The sequence below is a fragment of the Garra rufa genome, chromosome 18 (assembly GCF_049309525.1).
Source record: "Garra rufa chromosome 18, GarRuf1.0, whole genome shotgun sequence".
In the NCBI taxonomy this organism is placed as follows: Eukaryota; Metazoa; Chordata; class Actinopteri; order Cypriniformes; family Cyprinidae; genus Garra; species Garra rufa.
In genome coordinates this window covers 27,262,259-27,286,316 of record NC_133378.1, presented here as the reverse complement: position 1 = coordinate 27,286,316, position 24,058 = coordinate 27,262,259, and the positions used below count along the sequence as shown (strand labels likewise).

General features: G+C 38.3%; 1 protein-coding gene across 3 annotated transcripts in view; it reads right to left on the bottom strand.

Annotated features, from left to right (window-relative positions):
• Positions 1–24,058, bottom strand: part of huwe1 (HECT, UBA and WWE domain containing E3 ubiquitin protein ligase 1) — a 61,808-nt gene that overhangs the window by 14,076 nt on the left and 23,674 nt on the right. Inside the window, exons 35-64 of one of the 3 annotated variants that reach the window (XM_073823706.1) lie at positions 21,330–21,482; positions 21,058–21,185; positions 20,761–20,842; positions 19,875–20,051; positions 19,590–19,743; positions 18,411–18,808; positions 18,131–18,326; positions 17,867–18,034; positions 17,585–17,733; positions 15,156–15,222; positions 14,770–14,993; positions 14,373–14,584; positions 12,459–12,641; positions 12,061–12,233; positions 11,823–11,962; positions 11,658–11,733; positions 11,475–11,573; positions 11,213–11,340; positions 10,965–11,124; positions 10,311–10,539; positions 9,929–10,107; positions 9,761–9,850; positions 9,503–9,663; positions 7,448–7,493; positions 6,410–6,766; positions 5,902–6,112; positions 5,076–5,200; positions 4,762–4,985; positions 4,276–4,670; positions 1,493–2,162 (exon numbers count right to left, since the gene is read on the bottom strand). In XM_073823706.1, the coding sequence (XP_073679807.1) occupies positions 1,493–2,162; positions 4,276–4,670; positions 4,762–4,985; positions 5,076–5,200; positions 5,902–6,112; positions 6,410–6,766; positions 7,448–7,493; positions 9,503–9,663; positions 9,761–9,850; positions 9,929–10,107; positions 10,311–10,539; positions 10,965–11,124; positions 11,213–11,340; positions 11,475–11,573; positions 11,658–11,733; positions 11,823–11,962; positions 12,061–12,233; positions 12,459–12,641; positions 14,373–14,584; positions 14,770–14,993; positions 15,156–15,222; positions 17,585–17,733; positions 17,867–18,034; positions 18,131–18,326; positions 18,411–18,808; positions 19,590–19,743; positions 19,875–20,051; positions 20,761–20,842; positions 21,058–21,185; positions 21,330–21,482 (5,754 nt within the window). The remainder of the gene's footprint in view (positions 1–1,492; positions 2,163–4,275; positions 4,671–4,761; positions 4,986–5,075; positions 5,201–5,901; positions 6,113–6,409; positions 6,767–7,447; positions 7,494–9,502; positions 9,664–9,760; positions 9,851–9,928; positions 10,108–10,310; positions 10,540–10,964; positions 11,125–11,212; positions 11,341–11,474; positions 11,574–11,657; positions 11,734–11,822; positions 11,963–12,060; positions 12,234–12,458; positions 12,642–14,372; positions 14,585–14,769; positions 14,994–15,155; positions 15,223–17,584; positions 17,734–17,866; positions 18,035–18,130; positions 18,327–18,410; positions 18,809–19,589; positions 19,744–19,874; positions 20,052–20,760; positions 20,843–21,057; positions 21,186–21,329; positions 21,483–24,058) is intronic. The other 2 variants (XM_073823704.1, XM_073823705.1) reach the window with 2 other exon arrangements.

Sequence of the window (24,058 nt, the reverse complement as noted above, 5' to 3'; positions counted from 1 at the left end):
TCACTTATTAAACACTGTCTTTTATTTTAAATTCTAAAAAAAGAAATAAATAAAAACATAAGATAAATTAATAAAAAGGCAAAAGATAAAGTGAAGCACATACACATATTACTACTGAAATATTATAAAGTATACTACACTTTTACTATTGTAAAACCACTATTAATTTTCTTAAGGGATTTGTATGTGTATACTTTTTCTTTTTTCTTTGTTTTGTTTTTATAACTGTACTGCCTGAATGGTTTGATGTTTTCTACAGTTTAAGAAAGGAAAAAAAAAAATCTGAAAAAAAATCCTGATCTGAACCAAATGATTTGCAACCCACATCGAAGTCCTGATTTAAGTCCTGAATTAAATGATTTGCGATCCACGCTCTGAAGTCCAGATCTGAATGATTCTAGAACCATCATTTCAGATCAGGACTCAAAGCACAAATCATGAATCATTTGACTAAGATCGGAACTTTGCATATCATGAATCATTTAATTTAGATCACGACTTTAAATTGCGTATCTCGAATACGAATTTGATTTGAATCATTCAATTCGTGAAATGATTCACAAACTCATTCCAATCTAAATCAAATGATTCGCAATACATGCTGCAAAGACCTGATTTGAATCAAATGATTTGTGACACACACATTTCCGATCTAAATTAAATATGATTCACGATCCATGCTCTGAAGTCCCGATCTGAATAATGATTATCGAACCATCATTTCAGATCAGGACTTGCAGTGCAGATGGCGAATCATTTGACTTAGATTGGAATCTAAATCAAATGATTCGTGATAGGGGATTTGAAGTTGTAATCTGAAAAAAATGATTCACGATACGCAATCCAATTTGAGCATTTTGAATCAGTTAAACCATTGCGTCGCAAAATGATTTACTGTTTCGAAAAGCTCCCGTTTTAGCCATTTTTTAAACCATTACAAGAGATGTCAAAATTTGAAAATGGCTAATTTGAAAATGAATGGCCCTTTTAATTTGATCTGTTTTTTGCTAGTGAATCGCTTAAAATGAATGTTCGAAGTCACATTTTTTAATTAATCAGAGCAGTTCCAGTGTAAAAGACTCAATCGATTTGGTTCATCTGTTCCTTTTTGCGCCTCTTCAGCCATGTTTACAAGACACTCAGTACTACAACTTGCTTAGTTCGATTGTTTTCTGATATTGAACATAAACGAAAAGGGTATTTTTTTTATTGCGTGAATTTTGTGTGAAATGATTGTGCTTATTGACAAAATTAAACAATTATTTTATAGATACATTGTCTAACAATAATTCAAGCACTTTTCAAGTACCTCTTCAATAATATTGCTTTTTTTTAAAGGGTTTTTCTAGGCCTTAAATTTCAAAACGTCAACTTCAAATACTTTAAGCACCTTGTACAAACCCTTAAAAAAGACAATAAATGTTCTTTTGTTCTACTGTTTTGCGTATTGCTTTTAATGTTCTTTTTGTCATGAAAAAGCTATGAAACCTACCTTGGCCAGTTGGATGAGGGTGTCCAGTACATGTCGACAGACAACCGGAGCAGCCTGCGGGTGGATGTGAACCGTTGATCCACCTCCTCCCCCTGCACATGCCATTCCCGTTCCTGACACTCCACCACCAAGCCCTCCCGAGCTCATGCTCCCTCCTGCTGAATGCTTCTCTGCGTGTTTCCTTCCTGACACCCGCTGGATTTGAAAGATGTTGGTCCTGCATCCCAAAGCTGCGTCCATTGACACAGACAGCCAAGAAAGCTGACTGGAACTACGTGACTCCACTCTGTTCAACAGCTCCAGAGAGGAAGATGACGAGGAGGACGATGAAGAAGAGGCTACTGCCGCCTGCGGGGATGAAGAGCAACCCTTTCCTCCACTGGATGAGCCCTGGCCTAGTGAGCGCTTGCCACGGGATTCCTCCAGGCGTGCGGTCTCTAGACACAGCTCGCTCTCGCTGCTACGCTGCAGGATAGACAAGAGGCTGCGGATGACCCAGCCACGTGTCTGAGAGTGGTAGCACAAGTTACGCAGCACTCGGTGGAGGCGGCTGGTATTGAGCTTGGGCTCGTCCACAAAAAGCAGCACTAGAAGGCAGGACAAGGCCTCGTGGTCTAACAAGAGACGCCCCCGCAGACGCAGGAGAGAATCTACATTAGAGCTAGAGGGCCTAGATTTAAAAACAAACAAAAGATGAATTAGAGATACTAAATGTAACTGTCCACAAATACTGCTTTCATCAGTGTTTCACTCACATTTGCAACTTAAACAGGTGTACAAACTAAATTGCACTTATGTGTGAGAATAAAAAAAAAGTCCCTGCAAGGAGAAGACTAAGAACATTAACACATTATTTAATATACAGTTGAAGTCAAATCTGCAAAATTATAATTATTTTACCGAAGGGATCAGAGGGATAAGAGGGATCATACAAAGTGCATGTTATTTTCTTTATTTAGTACTGACCTAAATAAGATATTAATAAGATATAAATAGAAGTTTATATACAATTCACAAAATTCAAGTGAATATAAACCCTGTTTAAACGTTTACATACACTTGATTCTTAATACTGTGTTGTTTTCTTGAATGATACACAGCTGTGTTTTTGTTTGTTTATTGATAGCGGTTCATGAGTCCCTTGTTTGTCCTGAACAGTTAAACTGCCCACTGTTCTTCAGAAAAATCTTTCAGGTGCCACAAATTCTTTGGGTTTTCAGCATTTGTGTGTATTTGAACCCTTTCCAAAAATGATTTTGAGATCCATCTTTTTACACTGAGGACAACTAAGGGCACTCATATGCAACTATTACAGAAGGTTCAATCGCTCACTGAAGCTTCATTAGGAAACACGTAAGGGATAATCAACGGTTTGTCGTGCATTAAAAGATTTTAAATGCACGACGTGGAGGCTAATAACCGCCCGACGTGAAGTGGAGGGTGGTTGCCTCCGCGAAGTGCATTTTAAATCCTTTAATGCACGGCAAGCCGTTGATTATCCTGCTTATTCCATGGTTATTTGCCAAGTTATAGACAAGTTAAAACTAGTACTGCTCTTTGCAGCACAATATTTGACCGAATAGGTAAAAAAAGACTGTTATTTTCGTCAGTTATGACACGCAGCTCTAGCATTCTGCCTGCTTCAAATCACACAGAGATGAAATAGTGATCACATTTATTTGAATGAATTATAGCATTTGTTTCAGTAAATTATCATAGACCGAGAGTGAGCGAGAAGGCTAGAGAGAGAGATGACAGTTGTGTGTGTGTGTGTGTGTGTGTGTGTGTGTACCTGCCTGTGTGCTGCCGGTCTCTCTCTACAAACAACAAAATCATTCAAAAACAGCAGTTTTACCACCTCGTTGCTGAGGAATATAACGTAGCGATCTAGTATCTAGGATATTTTAACAATAAGAATCGCGGGGAAGTGCTGACAAGAAGTTTATGTATGTGCGCAGCACAGTGCGATCTCCGAGTTTGACCTGTGTCTCTCTCTCTCTCTCTCTCTCTCTCTCTGTTTGCGTGCATCAATTAAAGCAGCGCATTAATATAGAACGGTGATTTAACTGACTTGGAACTACCTGTGCATTAAACGGTTTTACTGCACACCTGCCAGCCAATCAGAATCCATTTTTCTTATTTTGCCTAAATATATATATTTTTTCATTTAGTACTGCCCTTCAGAAGCTACAGAAGATATTTAGCTGTTTCCCAGAAAACAAAATAAGTTAAATTTACCCTGATCTTCAAATTCAAAAAGTTTAATGCATGGTTTTTCCTTCTGAAGCATCAGTGAGCTTTTGAACCTCAGTTCCTCAGTTGTCCTCAGTGTGAAAAGATGGATCTCGAAATCATACTGTCATTGTTGGAAAGGGTTCAAAAACACAAAAATGCTGAAAACCAAAGAATTTGTGGGAGCTGAAGGATTTTTTCTGAACAGCAGTCAGTTTAACTGTTCAGGACAAACAAAGGACTCATGAACAACTATCATTAAACAAAAAAAAAAAACAGCTGTGGATCATTTAGGTAAAAACGGTATTAATAATCAAGTGTATGTAAACGTTTGAAGGGGGTCATTTTTATATTACATTATTTTATATATTTTCTCTTGTGGACTATATGTAAACATCTTTTATGTGAAATATATTATTCAGGTCTGTACTAAATAAAAAAAAAACAATGTGCATTTTGTACAACTTTTGACCTTAACTGTATATATAGAGAATTACTATTTACGTGCTTGTAATTTTTTTTCAGCATCAGGCGCTGTTCATCACACTCACCGGCTGTGATTGGCACTCCCTCCCATTTGAAACGTCCCTCCTCTTTGCACAGCCAGTCGAGTGTATTGCACCCCACGGTTGCCGCCGAGACGGCTTGTGAAGGCAGGTGAGCGTAGGATGGCGGACAGGGCTGAGGAAGAGCTGTGACCGAACAACCTCTCATGCATCAGCTGTCTCTGCCTGGCCTCCTGTTCCCTCCGCAGTGCTGCAGCTTCTGCTGCAATATCTGGGGGCATGACCGCCAGCACGCTATCCTCCATGTCCTCCAGAACGGATCGCCGCAACTCAGAGGGCAGGGTCTGGATGAACGTGACGGGGTCCAGAGGTTGATCTCCCTGTGTGGGTTGCTGGGATAACTCTCGACGCTGTTGCTCCGCCCTCTGCTGAGCCAAGACCTGATAGGGCATAAAAGAAACACTGAACAAACATCACTTTTGGAAGACTTTTTCTGTTCAGATAAGTTACCTCTGCAATTGTTACTCGTACCTCTTCCTGAATTGCAGGTGGGAGAGCAGCTAGGAATTCTGGGCTGACCTCAGTAACCCCTGGCCCTGTTCCCAGCACAGTGCTAGCTGATGCAGTCAACGTGGAGGCGACAGGAGGCCGAGAAGGAGGTCTGATTCCCAGCTGGTTCTGCAGCACCTCCCGACGGATGTCTTCAGGCAGTGCTGCCAAGAATGATGGGTCCACACCTTCTGGCAGACTGATGCCTGCAAGGAAGTGACAAAAAAAAACATGTGATACAAAGTTCAGATATGGCTATACGTATATCCGTCATTGATCTAACGTGAAACACCAACCAGCCAGAGGGTCATCCTCTTCATTGCTGGTAGACGGGAGGGGCTCCTCCTGGATGGCCTGCGACTGACTATCTGCACTGTCACTCCGAGGCATGGTCTCACCAGGAGATGAAACAGAAGTTGAGCTGAAATAAAGATCATAATATGATAAGAATTCAATAGTCATACAAAACTAAGTACATTTACTCACCCCCGTATCATGTCTGTCTTTCTTCAGTCTAAAGAAATTGTTTCTTGAAGATAATTAAATGCAGCTTCAAAGAGCTCTAAAATGATCCCAGCCGAGGAAGAAGGGCTTATCTAGCTTTAAAATAGTCCTACATCGCTGCAGAAGTCACTTTACCAAAACAAAACACCCTTTACCAAAAAACAGTGATGTCGGACAATTTTGAAGTTGGAGAAAATAAGAGGGGAGTTTTTTTCTACCTACCCTAACTGTATCGAACCAGAGTACAGAGTACGCATGCATATAGCAGAGCTAGACAAGATGAGCATTTGAGGTTTAAAAGTATATAAACAAATTTTTTTTTGTTTGTTTTTTAGAAAATAACCAATCTTTTTGCTAGACAAGACCGTTCTTCCTCAGCTGGGAGTGTTTAAAATGCTTTGAAGCTGCAAACTGCCTTTTGAAAGTTTCTCGCAGGCACCGTTGAAGTCCACTATATTGAGAACATTCCTGAAATGTTTTCCTCAAGAAACTATTTCTTTACGACTGAAAAAAGACAGACATGAACATCTTGGATGACAGGGGGGGTGAGTAAATTATCTTTAAATTTTTGTTCTGGAAGTGAACTTCTCCTTTAAGTACTGTGGTCCAAATACTCACCCTGTTTCTGCATCTGTTTGCCTGTCTGTAAGGCCACTGTCACCACTTCCTGACAGTTCCTGAGACATGTGATTGGGTGGAGCAGAGCTGGCAGCTGGCTCTTCCTGCGTTCCTGAGGCAGGACTGCTTGTATCCATGGGTGAACCCTCAAGCTGAGAGACACCCACTGGCACAGGCTCTGAACTTTCAGCTATATCTGGACTGAGAGAAGCTGAGACAGAGACAGCAGGGAAAAAAAACAACAACAACTCAACTCATGTCCATAACTGGTAGACAATTGAACATGCGCAATGCAAAAGGCGGGGGAAAGTACATGCAGTAATTGCATGTAGAATGCAGCGGGATTATACAACAATTCTGATAAAGGCTCAGCCATTTCACAGATCATTTAGCCGTGGGATTTTCAAGTAGAATAAGGAAAAGAATTCACTGTGCTGTGAATGTGAATGTCACTCCACCGAACCACAGTGCGTAAAATCTAATTTAACAGGATTCAAAGTTAATCTACCTTCCCTGACTGCATCCAATGCTCCTCCTCCTCCTCTCTCACCAATAGTGGGTGCAGGTGACATCTCCATCTGAGATGCTTCTGCCTCACAATTCGGCCTATCGGGTGCCGAGAGCTGGGGAAGCCCCGCCCCTGCCAAGGCTCCGTGAGAGTCAGGATTGGAGTCAGCCAGCAGCAGCTCTGTGATTGGCTGGTGCACCTGCTGACTGATGGCTGTTTCCAGAGACACGAGGGCTTGCTCGTGTGGGGCAGGGGTGGTTGGGGTGACTTCTCCGGATGGAGGCGCTGTGAGGAAACCCTCTGAGGTGCGAGGAGGGTCCAGGCAGGATGACACTCCACTCTGGGCCTGTTCTCCTTCTGACCAGATAACAGAATGAAAAGAATTTAGCGTTGTGGATATGATAATTTAAGACAAACATGATAAATGACACTGTAGCTCAGTTGTAAAAGGGCTTGTGATTGAGGGTCTGCAGTGAGGAAGGCAGTAAATTGTATAGTTATCTCCTTCGAGGGCCACACTATACTGATCCCCAACAACAACACAACTTACTACCTCACCACAACACAGCCACTGTAGCCACATCCAACTAAAGACGCTAACTACATTCAAGCATTTGTTTATACTGACAGTATGAATACAATTCATGCAGATGTAAACCTATAAATAATTGAGCAGTTGCCTAGAAACAATTGATTGATTAAGCAATTGATTGTTGCCTAACAGCAGTTCCCGCAGTGATGGAGAGGCAGGAAGATAATCCAGCTGTTGAAGCGGTTACCGTGGGAAAGACAGTAGACTGTATAGTTATCTCCCAGATCTGGTGTGATCCTAAAACTATACAAACTACTACCTCATCCCACAGCCCGCAGAAGAACTCATCCAGAGCCCTGGTTCTTCACAATGACACGTGATTTTTTTTACACTTCAGAAACAAAACATTGTTTGATTTGCATTTTTTGTGCTCAATGAAATAGCAATTAACAAAAACATGCACTGCAACACTATTAACACTGAATACAAACATGCAATGCTCTTACCTGCAGCATTCTCTCCAGCTCCATTGACTGTTCCAAGACCAGAGCCCTGTGGGAAATAAAAGCAAAAATTCATTCACATTGAAATAGGAATAATACCCATGGTCCTGTCATAAATCAGTATTGTTTGAATTCAATTCAAAACCTTATAAATCACAGCAGTGCACAGTGGTGGTCAAAATTATTAGAACACTAGTATTTTCACCAACTTAAGTCATTTTTTGCTGTAGTGTGTAAACCAAAACAGTACATTGTTAAAAGACTTCTATTTCAAATAAATGTTTGGGGTTTTTTAGCTTTCCATTTAAGGAATCCTTAAATGTTTTAGTTTTCACAAAAATATTAAGCAACTTAATTCAACATTAATAAGATTTCACAATATTACTATTTTGCCTTTTTGATCAAATAAAAGCAGTCTTGGTGAGCACAAGGGACTTCTCTTCAAAAACATTTTTTAAAATCGTACTAAATCTTTTGTACAGTTTGTACACGTATGAATAGAAGTGTGACCGCATACCAATTAAATTCTATATGGCAATCAACATTGTTTAGCATTGATAAACATGATCAAAACTCAATTGCTACTAGGGCTGAGTAAAACAAAAAATAATAAATTTCCCCATTTTAATTGATTTGAAATAAATCCCAAGTATCAATTCGTCTAGCCTGTCTTCAGTTAAAGGGATGGTTCGGAGTAGAATTGACTTTATTGCTATGCACTCCGAAGCCCATCTAAATGCCCCATCCGAAGTTTTTTTTACCTTAGTCAAACATTTATGGAGATAGAGTTTTTCGAATTGCTTGTTACAGGAGTGAATGGTACATGTGATGTATCTCGTAAATTGCACCACTAAACGTGCAAGTAATCTTACCCAACTTGTACAGTAGTGTAAATAGGTTATGTACTCACAAAACGCTGCATCAGAACATTTGTAAGTCCAACATGAGTGTTTTAAAAACACGTTTTACCCGAGAACTACTAGTCTCAGACACTACAAGTCGACGTCACTTCCCTGGTTTGAAAAAAGCACGTAAAAGTCCTCCTACTACATCTGTGTGCATGTCAACTTGTAGGAGGACTTTTACGTGCTTTTTTCAAACCAGGGAAGTGACGTCGATGTGTCGCCATTTGTAGTTTTTGAGACTAGTAGGGATCGGCTAAAACGTGTTTTTAAAACACTCATGGTGGACTTACAAATGTTCTGATGCAGCGTTTTGTGAGTACATAACCTATTTACACTACTGTACAAGTTTGGTAAGATTACTTGCACGTTTAGTGGTGCAATTTACGAGATACATCACAAGTACCATTCACTCCTGTAACAAGCAATTCGAAAAACTCTAATATCTCCATAAATGTTTGACTAAGGTAAAAAAAAAACTTCGGATGGGGTATTTAGATGGGCTTCGGAGTGGATAGCAATGAAGTCAACTCTACTCCGAACCATCCCTTTAATGAACATGAAAAACGTAAATACGACAGACTGCAAACAATATGTAGCATAGCGTCATATTTACCTCAGAAAAAAAAAAACATTAAATGTCAATAAGCTTGTTAGTCAGCTAGAAAAACACTAGAGAGGAGCATTTAGCTTAATATATGCACCATATAACATATTCATTACAATTTCTCACGGTTTGCTAAAGTTTAATTTAGATTTAAATAGCCATCATTTAAATGTTAAAAAAAAACATGTTGGAATAAAAATACAATTATGCAATGGTAACTTATTATAAAATCATCATTGAGTGTAATTTAAACATTTTTATACAAAGCAGTTCATTTTAATTTTCAAAATTATAGTAATGTACTTTACAGCTTTACAGTTGACAGCATTAGTTGAGAGATTTTTTTCCCTCAAGAAAATATGGCATGTACTATACTTGATATATCCAAAAAAAAAGCTTGTGAATCAGAACTGAATTGTGAAATGTGTCACAACCTAATTGCTACCATTATAAAATCAACAAAGTGCCTATAATAGAAGTGCCTGTCTGCAAAACAGCCTGGTTCAAATGTATTTTCTCTCTTTATTCATTCACATTTCGCTCTTTTACCTGTAGGCTCTGTTCCCGAGTCTCCTCTCCAGCTGCAGAACTCTCATTCTGCTTAGCTGTCTCCTCTTCCTCTGCCAACTGTCTCCTCCTCTTCTCTCTGCGCTCCTCCAGCTCCTCATCACGCAAGCTCTCCAGGTGCTGCAGTATGGGGACCTTCACCACTGAGAGACCAAGCACAATTTTCCATTAGGCATTTAGTTCTTTCCTGCAGTGCATAAACAACAGATGCTACAATATATTCATTTTGAGATGTCTCACCTGCCACACAGTCATGCATGCTCTCGGCATCCAGGACTTTACACTCATCCGTCCATCTGGTTAAGGCGGTCGGGATGCTTGAAAGGGTGCCTGTAGAACACAAGGGTTTATTTAGCAGGTGCATCTGTAACCAGTCATTTTAAAGCAGCTTGTCTGTGGGAAACTCACCAGCTTGTCCTCCAGTGCTACTCTGCTCATGGAAGAAGTCATCCAGCAGCTCATCATCCGAACGGGCGATAATGTGCACGTCTTCATTACCCACCAGTAAACGCGCACGACCACGAGACTGCAGAGGAAGAGAGCTTGACAGCTGCAAGATGTCAGCTGCAGCACTGGGGCCCAATAATCTGAGACACAAAAAAAGGATTTTGAAACTGCAGTGGCACCAAACAGAATTACAAATGAGTCTCAACTACTGTTGGAACTACTGGAAACTAAGAAAAACAATAAAAGCTGTGATTTTTAAGAGGGAAAACAAACAACTGACTTTATTGTGTGCAAATTTCTGCACCACATTTAATTGCTTATCTAAGTTCATAAAAGGACTCACCTCTGCAAGATGAGAGGAGGGTTGGGCTGACGGTTACCAGGGTAATGCACATGGACCGTGTGGCCTGTGTTGGCCGTGAGCTGGCGGAGAGAGCGTTGGCTGCGTCCCATGCCCTGAGCCAATCTGCTGCTGGTGCCTGATCCCCCCAGAGTCAGTGAGCCATGGTCAGCGTGACGCACCATCAGAGGGTGGGAGCTGGGGATATTTCCTGGTGAGGGAGGGATGTCAGCTAAAGTGCACAAAAGACAGAAAGAATAGACACATTTGGTCAAACTAAAATAAAACAAAATAAAAAAACAAATTAAATATAATAAAAATAAAGAAATACAATAAAAATAAATTTTATAAAAAAATAAAACAACAAATTAAAAATTAAATTAAATGGAAAAAAATTAAATTAAATTAAATGGAAAAAACAAATCAATAATAAAATAAAAATAAATTACATTAAAAAATAAAAGAATGAAATAAAATATAAAAAAAACAAATAAAATAAAATGTGAATTAAATTAAATAAAAAAAAATTATTAAATGAATTAAATAATAAAATAAAATGATCTATCTATCAGCTGTTTAACTCAAACTACTCTGACTAATTCAAAAATAATAAAAAATGTATAGATGAAAAATGTTTCTAAAACACTAATTTCTTACCAGATGTGGAGAACATGTTATCAAACTCAATGATGAGGTCATCGTCTCGGTCAAATCTCTCAAAACGAATGTGTGGGGCTGCATTGATATCAGGAAAATCTTCATCCAGTTCCATTTCGGAGCCTTCATCGTCATCATCCTCATCTCCCTCCTCATCATCCTGAGAACACATAACACAATGAGAAAAATGTGGAAAAACAGAGATCACTCTTTTATACAGAGGTTTATGACTGCTCTTTAGCTATTACCTGATCCTCCTCCTCTTCTTCCTCCTCCTCTTCCTCCTCATCTTGACTATCCTCATCCTCATTGCTACCACTGGAGTCTTCCTCCTGTGTATGCTCCTCATCTTCTGGCTCAAGGATGTTCATAGAGTCTAAACCAGTAAAGAAAAAAAAATGACTGCAGGATCTTAACCAAGACAGATTTGAGGAATATAAAGAAACTGAACGAAAATTCCCAATGATTTCATTGTTATTAGAAGTGACGACAGAGAGATTCATGTCCTACCCTCTCGGTTGGCTTGGAGAGTCGAGGCCTGACTCATGTTGGAGGGAGCTTCATCCATCAGGACGTCCTCTTGAGACTCGTCCTCTCCAGAGCGACCCACTAAATAACAGTAAAACCAAATTAAAAACACATCCAACTCTGTATCGCTTGCATATTTGGCCAGGAATCAAAGAAATCACTTACCGATGATGGTGCTATTAACAGTTCCTGCATCTCTTTCTAAAAGTTCATCGATCAAATCCACCAACTCGTTCTCCACCTACAAGAACATATGAATAACAAACATTGTTCAGCCGGAGGATTTTCATATTTGTCAACAGTTTGTCCATAAACTGCTGCGCTTCTAACCTGCATGGCCTGAGTGCTCAACACCTCAGGTTGTCCAGCAATGACCACGGTGTCTCCTTCGGTTTCTCCATCCATCAGGTCAGCATCTGTTGCTTGACCACGGTCACGATTCTCTGCTGGCTCTGCTTCGCCTGCCTCCCCTATACAAAAAAAAAAATCAGACATAAAACACAATGCTTACTGGACAAAGTGTCTATACTCTGCTGAGATTTAAAGTGATCAATGATATGAGCATTACCTTGATCTTGGGTGTTGCTGTTGCTGTCCCTGACTGTACCAACAGTGTCATGCTCTGTCTTGTTCTTGCTGGATCCCCCTTTACCGCCAAACAGGCTGCTAGGCTGGTTCACGATTCGTGACAACGTCTCCAAAGGCTTCAGAGCAGCATTTACTGTGTTTGCCATGTTAGGACTGCAAGAAACCAAGAGCAATGAGAAAAAAAAGCAATGAGAGAAAAAAAAAAAAAAAAAAACACACAACATTTTTGGGCAATTAACCAGGGTTGGGATAAAAGGGAGAAAAAAATTTAAACAGTAACAAAAAAAAAAAAAAAAAAAAAAAAACTTGTCAAATAAAATGTATGTAATAATAATAAATCAAATATTTGTTATTCTAATAATCGTTATTATATGATACCTGGATAGATCAAGGCTGTGAGGCACACGGGCAAGGTCATTAACAAGACCTTTCTTCAGGAAGAGGCGGATGATATTGTTCATGCCGTTGTGCTGGGTCTTGGCTGTGGCTGTGCTGTAGAAGCTTGAGGTGGAGGGACATGACTCCATAATGGTGCTGATGATGCACATCACTGCTTGCAAGCTGAAAAGAGAGAAATGTCAAAGTTTAGTCAAGTTTTAGCTAATTTAACACATTCTAGACATCTTAATTGACCTATTGGCAAGCCCTGTCCCCCTTAGTCACTGTTGCTGTCTTGAACAAACAAACAGAGTTGCTAACTGTCTTACAATGAGAGCAGTCAGTGTGAATACTTTGTTTTTGATCAATTTTGGACACAGAAGGACCACCTCTTGCCGAGGAGCATTCAAGTGGGATTTAAACATGCCATGTAGGAATATATAAAAGATATTAAAAATATGGTGGGTAACAAGATCAATTTGGAAACGAGGGTTTCCAAATCGCAAGTGTTACGGTTGTCATCGTGGCACATGACATCATCTAGGATCAACACTGTTCATGCACTGCAGTGTAAGATTAAATTCATTTAAATTTAACCAGTTAAATATGGAGAGGCACTGAAATGTAGACCTTTATGTTGTGAGGTTGTTGACCTACATTGTACATGAAGTGACAACCGTTAGCTATTTAGGTTCGTACGTTAGCATGGAAAAATATAAATAAAATAAAACTAAATAAATAAAAAATGTGGCCAGTTAACCAAGTTTGGGATAAAAGAAAAGGGGGGAAAAACATTTAGACCTTCGTTTATGCATTTTTGACCTACATTGTACACACACAAAACAAACACAAACAGTTAGCTATTTGGGTTTGTACGTTAGCATGGAAAATAAAATATTTCGGCCAATTAACCAAGGTTGGGATAAAAAATAAACAAAAAAATAAACATAAAAAATTGTATTTAGACCTTTGTTTGTGTGTTTTTGACATAAATTGTACACAAAGTGACAACAGTTAAATATTTAGGTTTGTACATTAGCATGGAAAATAAAGTAAAAAAATATTTTGGCCAATTAACCAAGGTTGGGATAAAAGAAAAAAAAAATAATTATTTAAACCTTCATTTGTGTGTTTTTGACCTACATTGTACACAAAGTAAAATAAAATATTAAAAATAAAATAAAATATTTTGGCCAATTAACCAAGGTTGGAAAAAAAAAGGGGGGAAAAAAACATTAAACATTTAAACAAACTAAATACGTAGACCTCTGTTTATATGTTTTTGACTTACATTATACACTAAGTGACAACATTTAGATATATTGGTTTGTATAAAATAAAATATTTTGGGCAATTAACACCAAGGATGGGATAAAAGAAAAAGGGGGAAAACTATTAAACAATAATAATTAAAAAAAAGTATGTAGACCTTTGTGTATATTAAACGTATATTAAAAATGTATATTTGCCTTAAATAAAATATAATACTAATATATCAAATGTACATTAGCATGGACTCGCTAACTTTAACATTAGCTGGTTTTAGCCAGAGATTTGCTGAAGCACAGGATGACATTAATGTTCTGCTTGAGCAGTTGAAAAATGTAACTTAATGAAAGCATGACAACCAGAAAATGAACGGTGAATAATAAAACAAATTCCAAATTCTATTGCCTATCCTCTCAGGACACCAGCAATCAGTGTTACTAGTACCCCAGGCACATCGTTTTACCATTTTTGGACCATAAACACCATCAAACTGATGACAGCTTTGGATCTTCCAATTTTCTCTATGGCGCTGAAACGTAAAGATGTCAGAGTTCCGGTCCCCATGCAACTGATACTCAACTGCCATTGGCTGATCTGCGTGTTTAAAAGACAATTTGAGTATAGTGACTAGCCAGCTAGACTCACCGGGCGTGTTTCTCTGTGCCTTCTGCCATGCCCAATGCTCGACTCAAAGCAGCCTTGACCTCGTTGACCAAGGCTGCCTGGGCATCAGTGCCTGTGCCAGCTGCAGCGAGGCTGGCCAGGAAAAGGCGTGCAAGGGCAGGGGTGTCCTTGTCCTCTGAGTTCTGGGTGTGTGGGAGCAAGTGGTCCAAAACAAACGCCAGCACACTGCAATCCTGTACATATATAGAGTCAAGTGTTACACATGAGAAATGAGGTTTGCTAGAATAAAGCTAAACAAACTTTACAAACACACCGAAATAATGTCAAGGCAATGTGTTCTTATTCAATATTCTCTAAAAACAATATGATGTGAAAGGTAAAACATTTGATTGGAAACACTTTAACTGATGTGACTCACCTCCTTAATGAGCTCTGACTGGCCAGCTGTGTAGTTGTAAGAGGTGATGAGAGTGGCTATGCCAACATATGAGCGCACCAGCTCTGCAAGCAGCCTCAGGATGGTAGAGGTAGGCATCAGGGGTTTGCTGGCCTTAGCTTTGGCAGCTCGGCTCTCCTCCGAGGAAGCTCCCTTCTCTCCCTCCTGTTCTTTTTTCTCTTCACGCATCTCCTCAGGCGTAGAGGCTAGAGACAGAGAAAGAGCAATGACAGGGCAAGTCAAATACAAGGGCAAGTCAAGAAACTAGAAAAAGTGAGAAAATATGGTCATTGTATAAAGAAAGGGTTTGAGCTCTGTGTGTGTGTGTGTGTGTGTGTGTGTGTGTGTGTGTGTGTAGCGGTTCACACCTTCTCCTTGTGGAGTTCCAGATTGGGAGGATTCTGCAACAGCACCATCTGCAGCAAACACCTGAGTCTGATAGAGTATAATTAACACCCGCTATTAATGCAAATCCCACATTTCTGAGCCCATTATAGTACACATACACTTGGGGCTACTTGGTGTTTTTCACAGAGCAGCTAGTTGAACTAGATTTGTGCATTTTGTGAAGAGAACGTGAGTAGTGCTTTTCCATGCAAAAACTTATGCCATGGCATTGGAGCAGGCCTGACAACCTTGACTGTTTGCTATGTAATGGATGAAGTGTTAAAGTTGTTTTTTGCTACCGTAAGTTCATCTTTTTCCACTAGTCCACCAGTAAGAAGAAATTTATCCATGTTTGCTCTTCTCTTACTCCCAGATATTGACATTTCTTAAAGTTTTAGGAAACATGCATCAAATGTATGTCCTGCCGGATAGATCAATAGGCTATGTTACAGTCCAAATGTACGCATCTAACTTTAACCATGCAGCAGATTCGTTTTGAATGAATCTCTTTACAAATCATCCCTCCCTAACATTTTCATCTCGGTTTTATTTGTTGACAAAAATGTCAATAGATTTCTGTCCTAGTTTGTCATTCAAAATGAGTTTGTTTCGTTATCGTCTCATTTTTGTGAAAAAATGTCAGTGACAAATTATTTGTCCCCAAAATTAACACTGCTGTTAACATGTTACATTTTGACTATGCTTTCAAATAAACAGCAGAATACTGCTGATAAGTATGAGTGTTCTTGTCATCTGTTGCTGCTTTGAGTGACGTAGGGGCACATGCTGATTCATTTATTGAAGTTCATAGAAGACTCGCTTAGAACAGAGAAAAATTTTGTGTTAAAAAAGTACTCTGAATTCATGTAGTCACATTAGATGATCACTAAAATTTAATCTGCCTGCTCCAAATGCCAAGAAAAACACTTACAATTCAGAATTTCATATTTTAGAAAACAGAATAGGTGCATTATTCTGGAAATTTACAAATCATACTTAAAGACCTGGGGAGGATTCTAGGTCTGACAGATTTCTCTTAATTTATTAATAAATTATTACATTTTGGAAACAAGGTTTCCAAAAGGTAGGTTGTGCTACCTAATATTTTTTGGAACCTGTGATACTTTTTTCACGATTCTATAATGAATAAAAGTTCAAAAAGAACAGCATTTATTTTCTAACAATCAAGTCTTGACAAACAAAAGTCTTTATCACTTTTTATAAAATTAACATTTCTAAATAAAAGTATTAAATTTCTTTCAAAAAAAGGAAAACTTTAAACAGTAGTGTATATTGTTATAAAAAAAAATTTAAAAATAAAGGAGAAGTTCACTTCCAGAACAAAAATGTACAGATAATTTACTCACCCCCTTGTCATCCAAGATGTTAGCATCTTTCTTTCTTCAGTCATACAGATGTTATTTAAAAAAAATTTTTTTGAGGAAAACATTTCAGAATTTCTGTCCATATAGTGGACTTCTATAGCGAACTTCCAAAATGCAGTTTAAATGCAGCTTCAAAGGGCTCTAAACTATCCCAGTGGAGGAAGAAGGGTCTTTTCTAGCAAAACAATCCGTTATTTTCTTTAAAAAAAATTTTTTTTTTTTTGACAATTTATATACTTTTTAACCCTAAATGCTCTTGCATAGCTCTGTGTCAACTCTGTATTCCAGTTCAAGAGTCAGGGTAGGTCGAAAAACTCCAATCTCTTTTTTTCACCAACTTAAAAACCGTCCTACATAGCTGCAGAAGTTGAAGCAGAGCTAGACAAGACTAGTATTTGGGGTTAAAAATATATAAATTGTCAACATGGTTTCGCTAGATAAGACCCTTCTTTCTCGGCCAGGATCGTTTAGAGCTCTTTGAAACTGCATTTAAACTGCATTTTAGAAATTCAAACTCAGGGGCACCATAGAAGTCCTGAGAGAGAAATCCTGAAATGTTTTCCTCAAAAAACAATTTCTTCACGACTGAAGACATGAACATTTTGGATGACAAGGAGGTGAGTGAATTATCTGTAAATTTGTTTTTTTGCTTCTTTAACGTTTTATTCAAAGAATCCTTTAAAAAGTTTCACAGGTTCCAATAAAAAAAAAATTAGGCAGCACAACTCTTTTCAATCAATCAGTATACTGGAATGATTTTTGAAGGATCATTTGACACTGAAGACTGGAGTAATGATTGTGAAAATCCAGCTTTGCATCACAAGAATAAATTCTATTTTTAGGTGTATTAAAATTGAATTATAGAAGATTGCAATAATATTTCACAATATTACTGTTTTTTTCAGTATTTTTGGTCAAATATATACAACCTTTAGGAGCAGAAAAGACTTTAAACAAAAACATAAAAAAATCATACTGATCCCCAACTTTTGAACAGCAGTTTATAAAACCAGGTAGACTCTTACATTGATGTGGAAGGCAGACTGTGAGTCAAAATCACTGCCTTGTCTGGTGAGTCTATATTGCTGGTAGACATCATCACCGACATCCTGCAGGATCTGACACAGGTCTTGACTTCCCGGTACTGCTGCTGCCCGCTCCTCTCCTCTCTCTGCTACACATAAACAAACCCAAACAGACCCCAAGCATTAAGAGAAGTGGATGCTGATGAGAGATGACAGCTTGATATATCTGGACCATGAACTAAATAAAACGCATGCTCTCATTTTTCTGACGATATTTCTTACCCTCTTCTGGAGCGTGATATGCTGCTAGGGCATTCAGCATGTCATAGATGACCTCTTTAATAGTTTCTGGTATGGAGGGCAGTGGGGACAGCTTCAGGGGTGTAGTCTTCACTAGCTGAACAGCATTGGGACCCTTAATTCTGAAGTTCTCAAACTCATCATCTGATGCTGATTAATGGAGAGAGATTGTGATTAGTTATTATGCTTTAGAACAACACTATGTGTTTATATATTATTGGATTACTGGATGATTTTCCACCATACCAGTGCCAGCACCTCTTGGAGCAGGGAGAGCAATTCGGATACAACTCTTGGCAGTTTCCGTAAAGCACTCTGGATTGCGACAGGCTGCTGGGCCGAGGACACGTAGGATGTAGTTGATCTCTCTGGAGCCCAGACTACCTGACACCACACCTGAAGTAGTGCTGCCTGCACCACTGGTGACGGCAGACCGTACCACCTGAGAAAAGAGAGATCAAGTAGCAGTGAGATAAGGACAAACTATTATAGATGAGACAAATGTAGCTGTCAGGTAAATACACACCTTTTCCATTGTGTGTCGCAGCGTGGCTGGGTCTTCTATGATGTGACGGAAGAGCAGAGTGACCAATGGGGTGAAGCCGTTGAACCCCGAGCTCTGCGTGAGGTTCAGGATCATACGAGTGCTCTTGAGCTCTGCAAACATCATGGCGTAATGGTGTATACGCGTGAGACGCAGACAGAGACGCAAAGTGGCATGTAAAGTATCCGGATCCACAGGAACGCTGATCATGCTGACACAGGCGCGGATTAAAATGGTTATCATGTCCTCCGTTAGCCCCTGTACAACAATACCACTGGAACCAGAGGGGTCCTGAAGGGTAGATGGAGCTGCTGTGCTTGAATCCTTCTGCTCTGACTCTTCTTTAGGGGGTGCCATCTCAACAGCCACGGAGCTGGAATCTGAAAAAGCCATAAAGAAAAAATGTAATTAAATTTAAATATAAACTCTGCTGTTCAGAAGTTTGGAGTAAGTAAGATTTTTAATGTTTTTTTAAAGAAATCTTTTCTGCTCTTTAAAGCTGTGTTTATTTGATTTAAAAATATGATTAAAAATAAAGTAAATACTATAACATTGTGAAATATTATTGCAATTTAAAATATTGGTTTTCCATTTTAATACGCTTTAAAATATAATTTATTCCTGTGATGCAAAGCTGAATTTTCAGCATCATTACTCTAGTCTTCAGTGTCACATGATCCCTCAGAATCATTATAACTTGCTGATTTATTATCAATATTGGATCAACAGTTGCACGGCTCAATATTTATTGGAACCTGTGATACTTTGAGGATACTTCGATGAATAAAATGTTAAAAAGAGCAGCATTTTTTTATGAAAATCTTTTGTAACATTATACACTACCATTCTTTGTAAGTTTGGAGTCAGTAATTTTTTTCTTTCTTTCTTTGAAATAAATGTATACTTTAATTCAGCAAGGATGTGTTAAATTGATACAAAAAAAAAAAAAAAAAAGTATTAAGCAGCATAACTGTTTCCAACACTGATCATAAATTAGCAAAATGCCCAAAATGCTAATGAATTATAATTATACCATTTATAATTATTCAAATAATTATTTTAATTTCATTTTTCCATTTCAAACAAGATGCACTCAGTAACTTTTGTTCTCCCTCACACAATACATTTTTTTTTAACTGTATAGGCTTGCTGTTTCTCCACCTGTGTCAGTTTGTGTCTCCTCAGTCTTTGCTCTCTGCTCACTCTCTTCTCTCTCTGTATCAGGAACACTTCCGGATTTTGAGGTCTTGGGCATCCGTGGCACCCGCTGTACCGTCAGCATAACTGGACGTCTGTTCCCAGTCTCTTCATTCACCTATAAAAAGAGAAATACAAATAATCTAAGAACAAAGATCTACTAATGTATGGACACTTGCATAAATTATTCAAATTCCAATTTCTATCTGATCCACAATACAAGTGCTTTGTCCACATCATAGCTGTTACCTGCACCATGGTGTTGAACTGTACAGTGTATCTCCTGCGGCCTGCAGTGAAGCGGACGCTGGTCTCTCCTGCCCTCCAAGCAGAGTCAATGGTGCTGTTGTTACTCGCACTATAGCTGCACCAGCGGCCTGAACGGTCGTCAAACCAACGCCAGTTATTCCCATTGGGCTGCAGGTACTAAGATGGTACGAGTAAATAATACAACACTTAACACAACACTTCAGTTAAATGCAGAACTCATATTGACAGTTTAGGATTATAACCAGGGTTCGTACAGATGTATAAATAAAAATATACTGATAAAAATCGCAACAATAAAGTGTAGCACATGTGAAGTACTACTACTAAAGTATTACAAATCATAGTATATAATAAAACCACTGGTGATTTTCTTCATACTTTCCTTTTTTTTTCTTTTTTATAACTGTACTGCATTAAAGGTTTGCTGTTTTCTACTGTTTAAGTAAAAACAATCACGCTTCGAAGTTTCGATCTAAATCAAACGATTTGTGAACCCAATCCGAAGAATCTATTCCCCTTTTTTTTGCATCTTCAGACATGTTTACACAACACTGTCAGTATTACTACCTGCTCAGCTCAATTGTTTTCTGACATTAACTGAAATAAGAGAAAACGGTGTGATGTCTTTTGAATTGCGTGAATTTAGGATGAAAGATATGGGCTTACTGACAAAATTAAACACTTATATATATATATATTTATTTAATTATTTTTTTCATTAATTCAAGGATTTTAAGTAAGTCTTCAGGAATATTGCTATTTTCAAGGGTTTCCCAGGCCTCAAATTTCAAAGTCAACTTCAAGTAGTTCAAGTACTTTAAGCACCTTGTACGAACCCTGTTTTTGTACTTCATCTGGAACCAACCTTATTCATCTGAGCTCTTCGTTTGGATGAAACAGCCATTTTCTCATAAAAGTCAATAAGCAGGAGTACAGGGGTGATCCATCTACAAATAAACAGGATTGTTAAAACAGACATGGGAAACATATCTTATTACATTAAAAATGCTATAAAGTGTTGCATAAGCCCCTAAACGTAACATTATTCCTCTATAAACAAATTCTGTTCCTAACATGCTTGGCTCAGCAGAGCTTTCTAGGAATGCTGATGTCTGAGCGCAAACTGATCACTCATGCAGACAGGGGAAGGACAGGGACTCACTTGGGTGTTTGGATGTCCTTCTGCTCTTTGGCAGCTTGCAGACAGGGCTGCACCACCTCCAACAGCTTAATCAGCACAGTCAAGACACCACTGCTTTCCACCACCCGAGCACATGAGAGTTTCAGCTCCTGCGGCACATAGCACGACACACGTCCATCAGAGCAGCATAGTGGGCGTTTTTACTTGTGCATGCAGATCATTAAGTTTTTTTAGAGGATAGTGTATAAATATACAGTGATGATGTATGCAGCCGACCGTGCAAGACAGTGTACCTCAAAGAGCAGCGTGAGCAGCAGGATGCGGGTGGCCAGGTTGGAGGCCTGGGGGAGGGTCGCCATCTGTCTAGTCCACTCAGACACGGTCTTGGTGTCGCTGGTTGTTAGTGGTACTGCAGCCTTTATCAACACGTTGGCAGCCTCCCACACCTTTGGAAATATAGACAAACATACAGTTGAGGACAGGGTTAAGGTTATGGTTTTAACTCACAACCTACACAGAAATTATCATAGGCTCAACAATAAGGATGGCCTACTAACCTTGGCCCAGTGTAAGAATTTTAGGTCAGCTGACAGTAATGTAACTAGCATTACACCTTAAACTTGTCAATCATGCATTTTTATGTCGCAATCCTATATACAATTATGCGTTGTGGTACTTTCGTGAACGTGCATCCAAGACTGACACAGAGGAGAAGAAATTGCTAAATACAGGGTTTGTACAGATACTGTAAAATGAAATTCCAGGACTTTAAGCAGCACTTTTTTGATTTTCAAAGACTTTAATCAGATTTCTCACTTATCAAACAATGTCTTCTGTTTCTCTTTTTATAGATTTTCAAATTGATCAACAAAAATACACTAATAAAAATGGCTAAAATAAAGTGTAATACTTCAGTAGTAATCAGGAGTGCAAAGTCGTCAGGAGTGGAAAAAAGTGACAACATTTCAGATAGTTTGCGGTTCCAGCGTAAATGTCTCAACTGATTCGGTTCATCTGTGCCTCTTTTCACATCTTTAGCCATGTTTACATGACACTGTCAGTATTACTACCTGCTTAGCTTGATTGTTTTCTGACATTTACTGAAATAAATGAAAAAGGTGTTATGTTTTTTGAACTGCGTGATTTATGGGTCGGAGAGCAGATCATGGATCGCGAAACAATTGACTTAGAATGGAACTACACAACACAAATCATTTGATTTGGGATCTGGACTTTAAATTGTGTATAATTTAATCCAAATCACTTGGATCATTCAATTCACAAAATGATTCACAAACCCACTGTATTAGGGCTGCACGTAGTGTTGCTTTCGTCAACGAAAATTATGACTAAATATCGTCGTCAACGAACCTTTATCACATGACGAATACGAGACGAGACTAAACGAAAATGCTGGTCATGTGACGATGACTATAATAAAATGTATAATGCAATATCGTTGACGAATAAAAACGAGACTAAATGTGGTTTACAAAATAAAAACTATGCTAAAATGTCTCTTCATTTTCGGCGACGAAAACGAGACGAAACGAAATGTTATAACGTTAGATTGATGTGCGCATGCCCAGTAGCCAGAGCTGTATCCCTTCTAGACTAAAGCTCAGAAGACGTCACTTTCTCAAGCCCCACTCGCGGAATTATCTAGCTAGAAGACGACTACAGACAAAGTTAAGTCTGACACAGAGAAAGGGACCGATGGCCGGTCAGCTGTGGTTCGTCTTTGGGAGAAAAAGAAGAAACGACACATACATTTTTTCCTACTTTTTAGTAATGATGGGAAAATGAAGATTTTCGAAGCACCAAAGCGTTCCCCTCAACTGTATCGTAGAAAGCTTTATTACTCGAAGCTTTTCAACACGTTGTACACTAATGACATCTTGTGGTCAAAGGTGGAAAACGTTTCTTTTGCGTCCCAGATGTCAAAGCGATTTTTGGACAGTTTCATAAAATGAATCAATTTGTGCTACGAAAACCATAAGAAATATTTTACTTACACAAATTAATTAATCTGTAAATAAACTTTTAAAAGTACAAGCATGATTTGTGTAGCCATAGATGATCAAAGTACATTAGGAATATTGTTAAATTGACTAATATTATTAATTAGAAGTGCTTTTGAAGCGGGAATCACTACAAAATGAACATGCACAAAACTACACATGTACATATTTATTTGTATTATGATTTATTCTTAATAAAGAAGTGAATGACACTTGAAACCTGCGCAAGGGGTTTGTGTTGTTTGAATCAGAATAAGAAGCAGTCACGTTTGTTAAACTTGAATATATAAATTTTTTCTGGCATTGTCATGTGATGCTATTTTATTTATTTTATTTCAATCTATGTGTGTACTTCTAACATGTTTGGTAGGTAAAATAAATGTTGTCATTTCAAATTAGAGCATCTTCCATGTCTGGAATGGATGTATTCTTGAGCTTATAAGGTAACAATAATATAATAATCTTGCTTGAAATGGGTTTGGCTAAAAGAAAACTTTGGTTTCGTCTATACTACTAGGTACATATACTATATTGACTGGGTTAAATAAAATTGCATTACTAAAAATAGACTAAAATACAATTTTCATTGACTAAAAATTGACTAAAACGTCATCAGTTTTCATTGACTAAAACTAGACGAAAATAGTCATGGGTAATTCTGACTAAAATAAGACTAAAATGCTCAGACTTTTAGTTGACTAAAACTTGACTAGACTAAAAAGAGTATGAACGTGACTAAAACTAATAAAAACTAAAATGACAGCTTCACACAAAGACTAGACTAAAACTAAAACTAAAATCGGCCGCCAAAAACAACACTAGCTGCACGATTTGGAGAAAAAATCTAATTGCGATTTTCTGATCAAAATTGCGATTTGCGATTTAAAATGCGATTTACTACTATTTCATAAAAGAGCTACAGGTTTGATATGGTGGTTTTAACAGCACCAAAGAAAGACCAAGCATAATCAAAGTATGCTACACTGTTCTACTGTTTATTT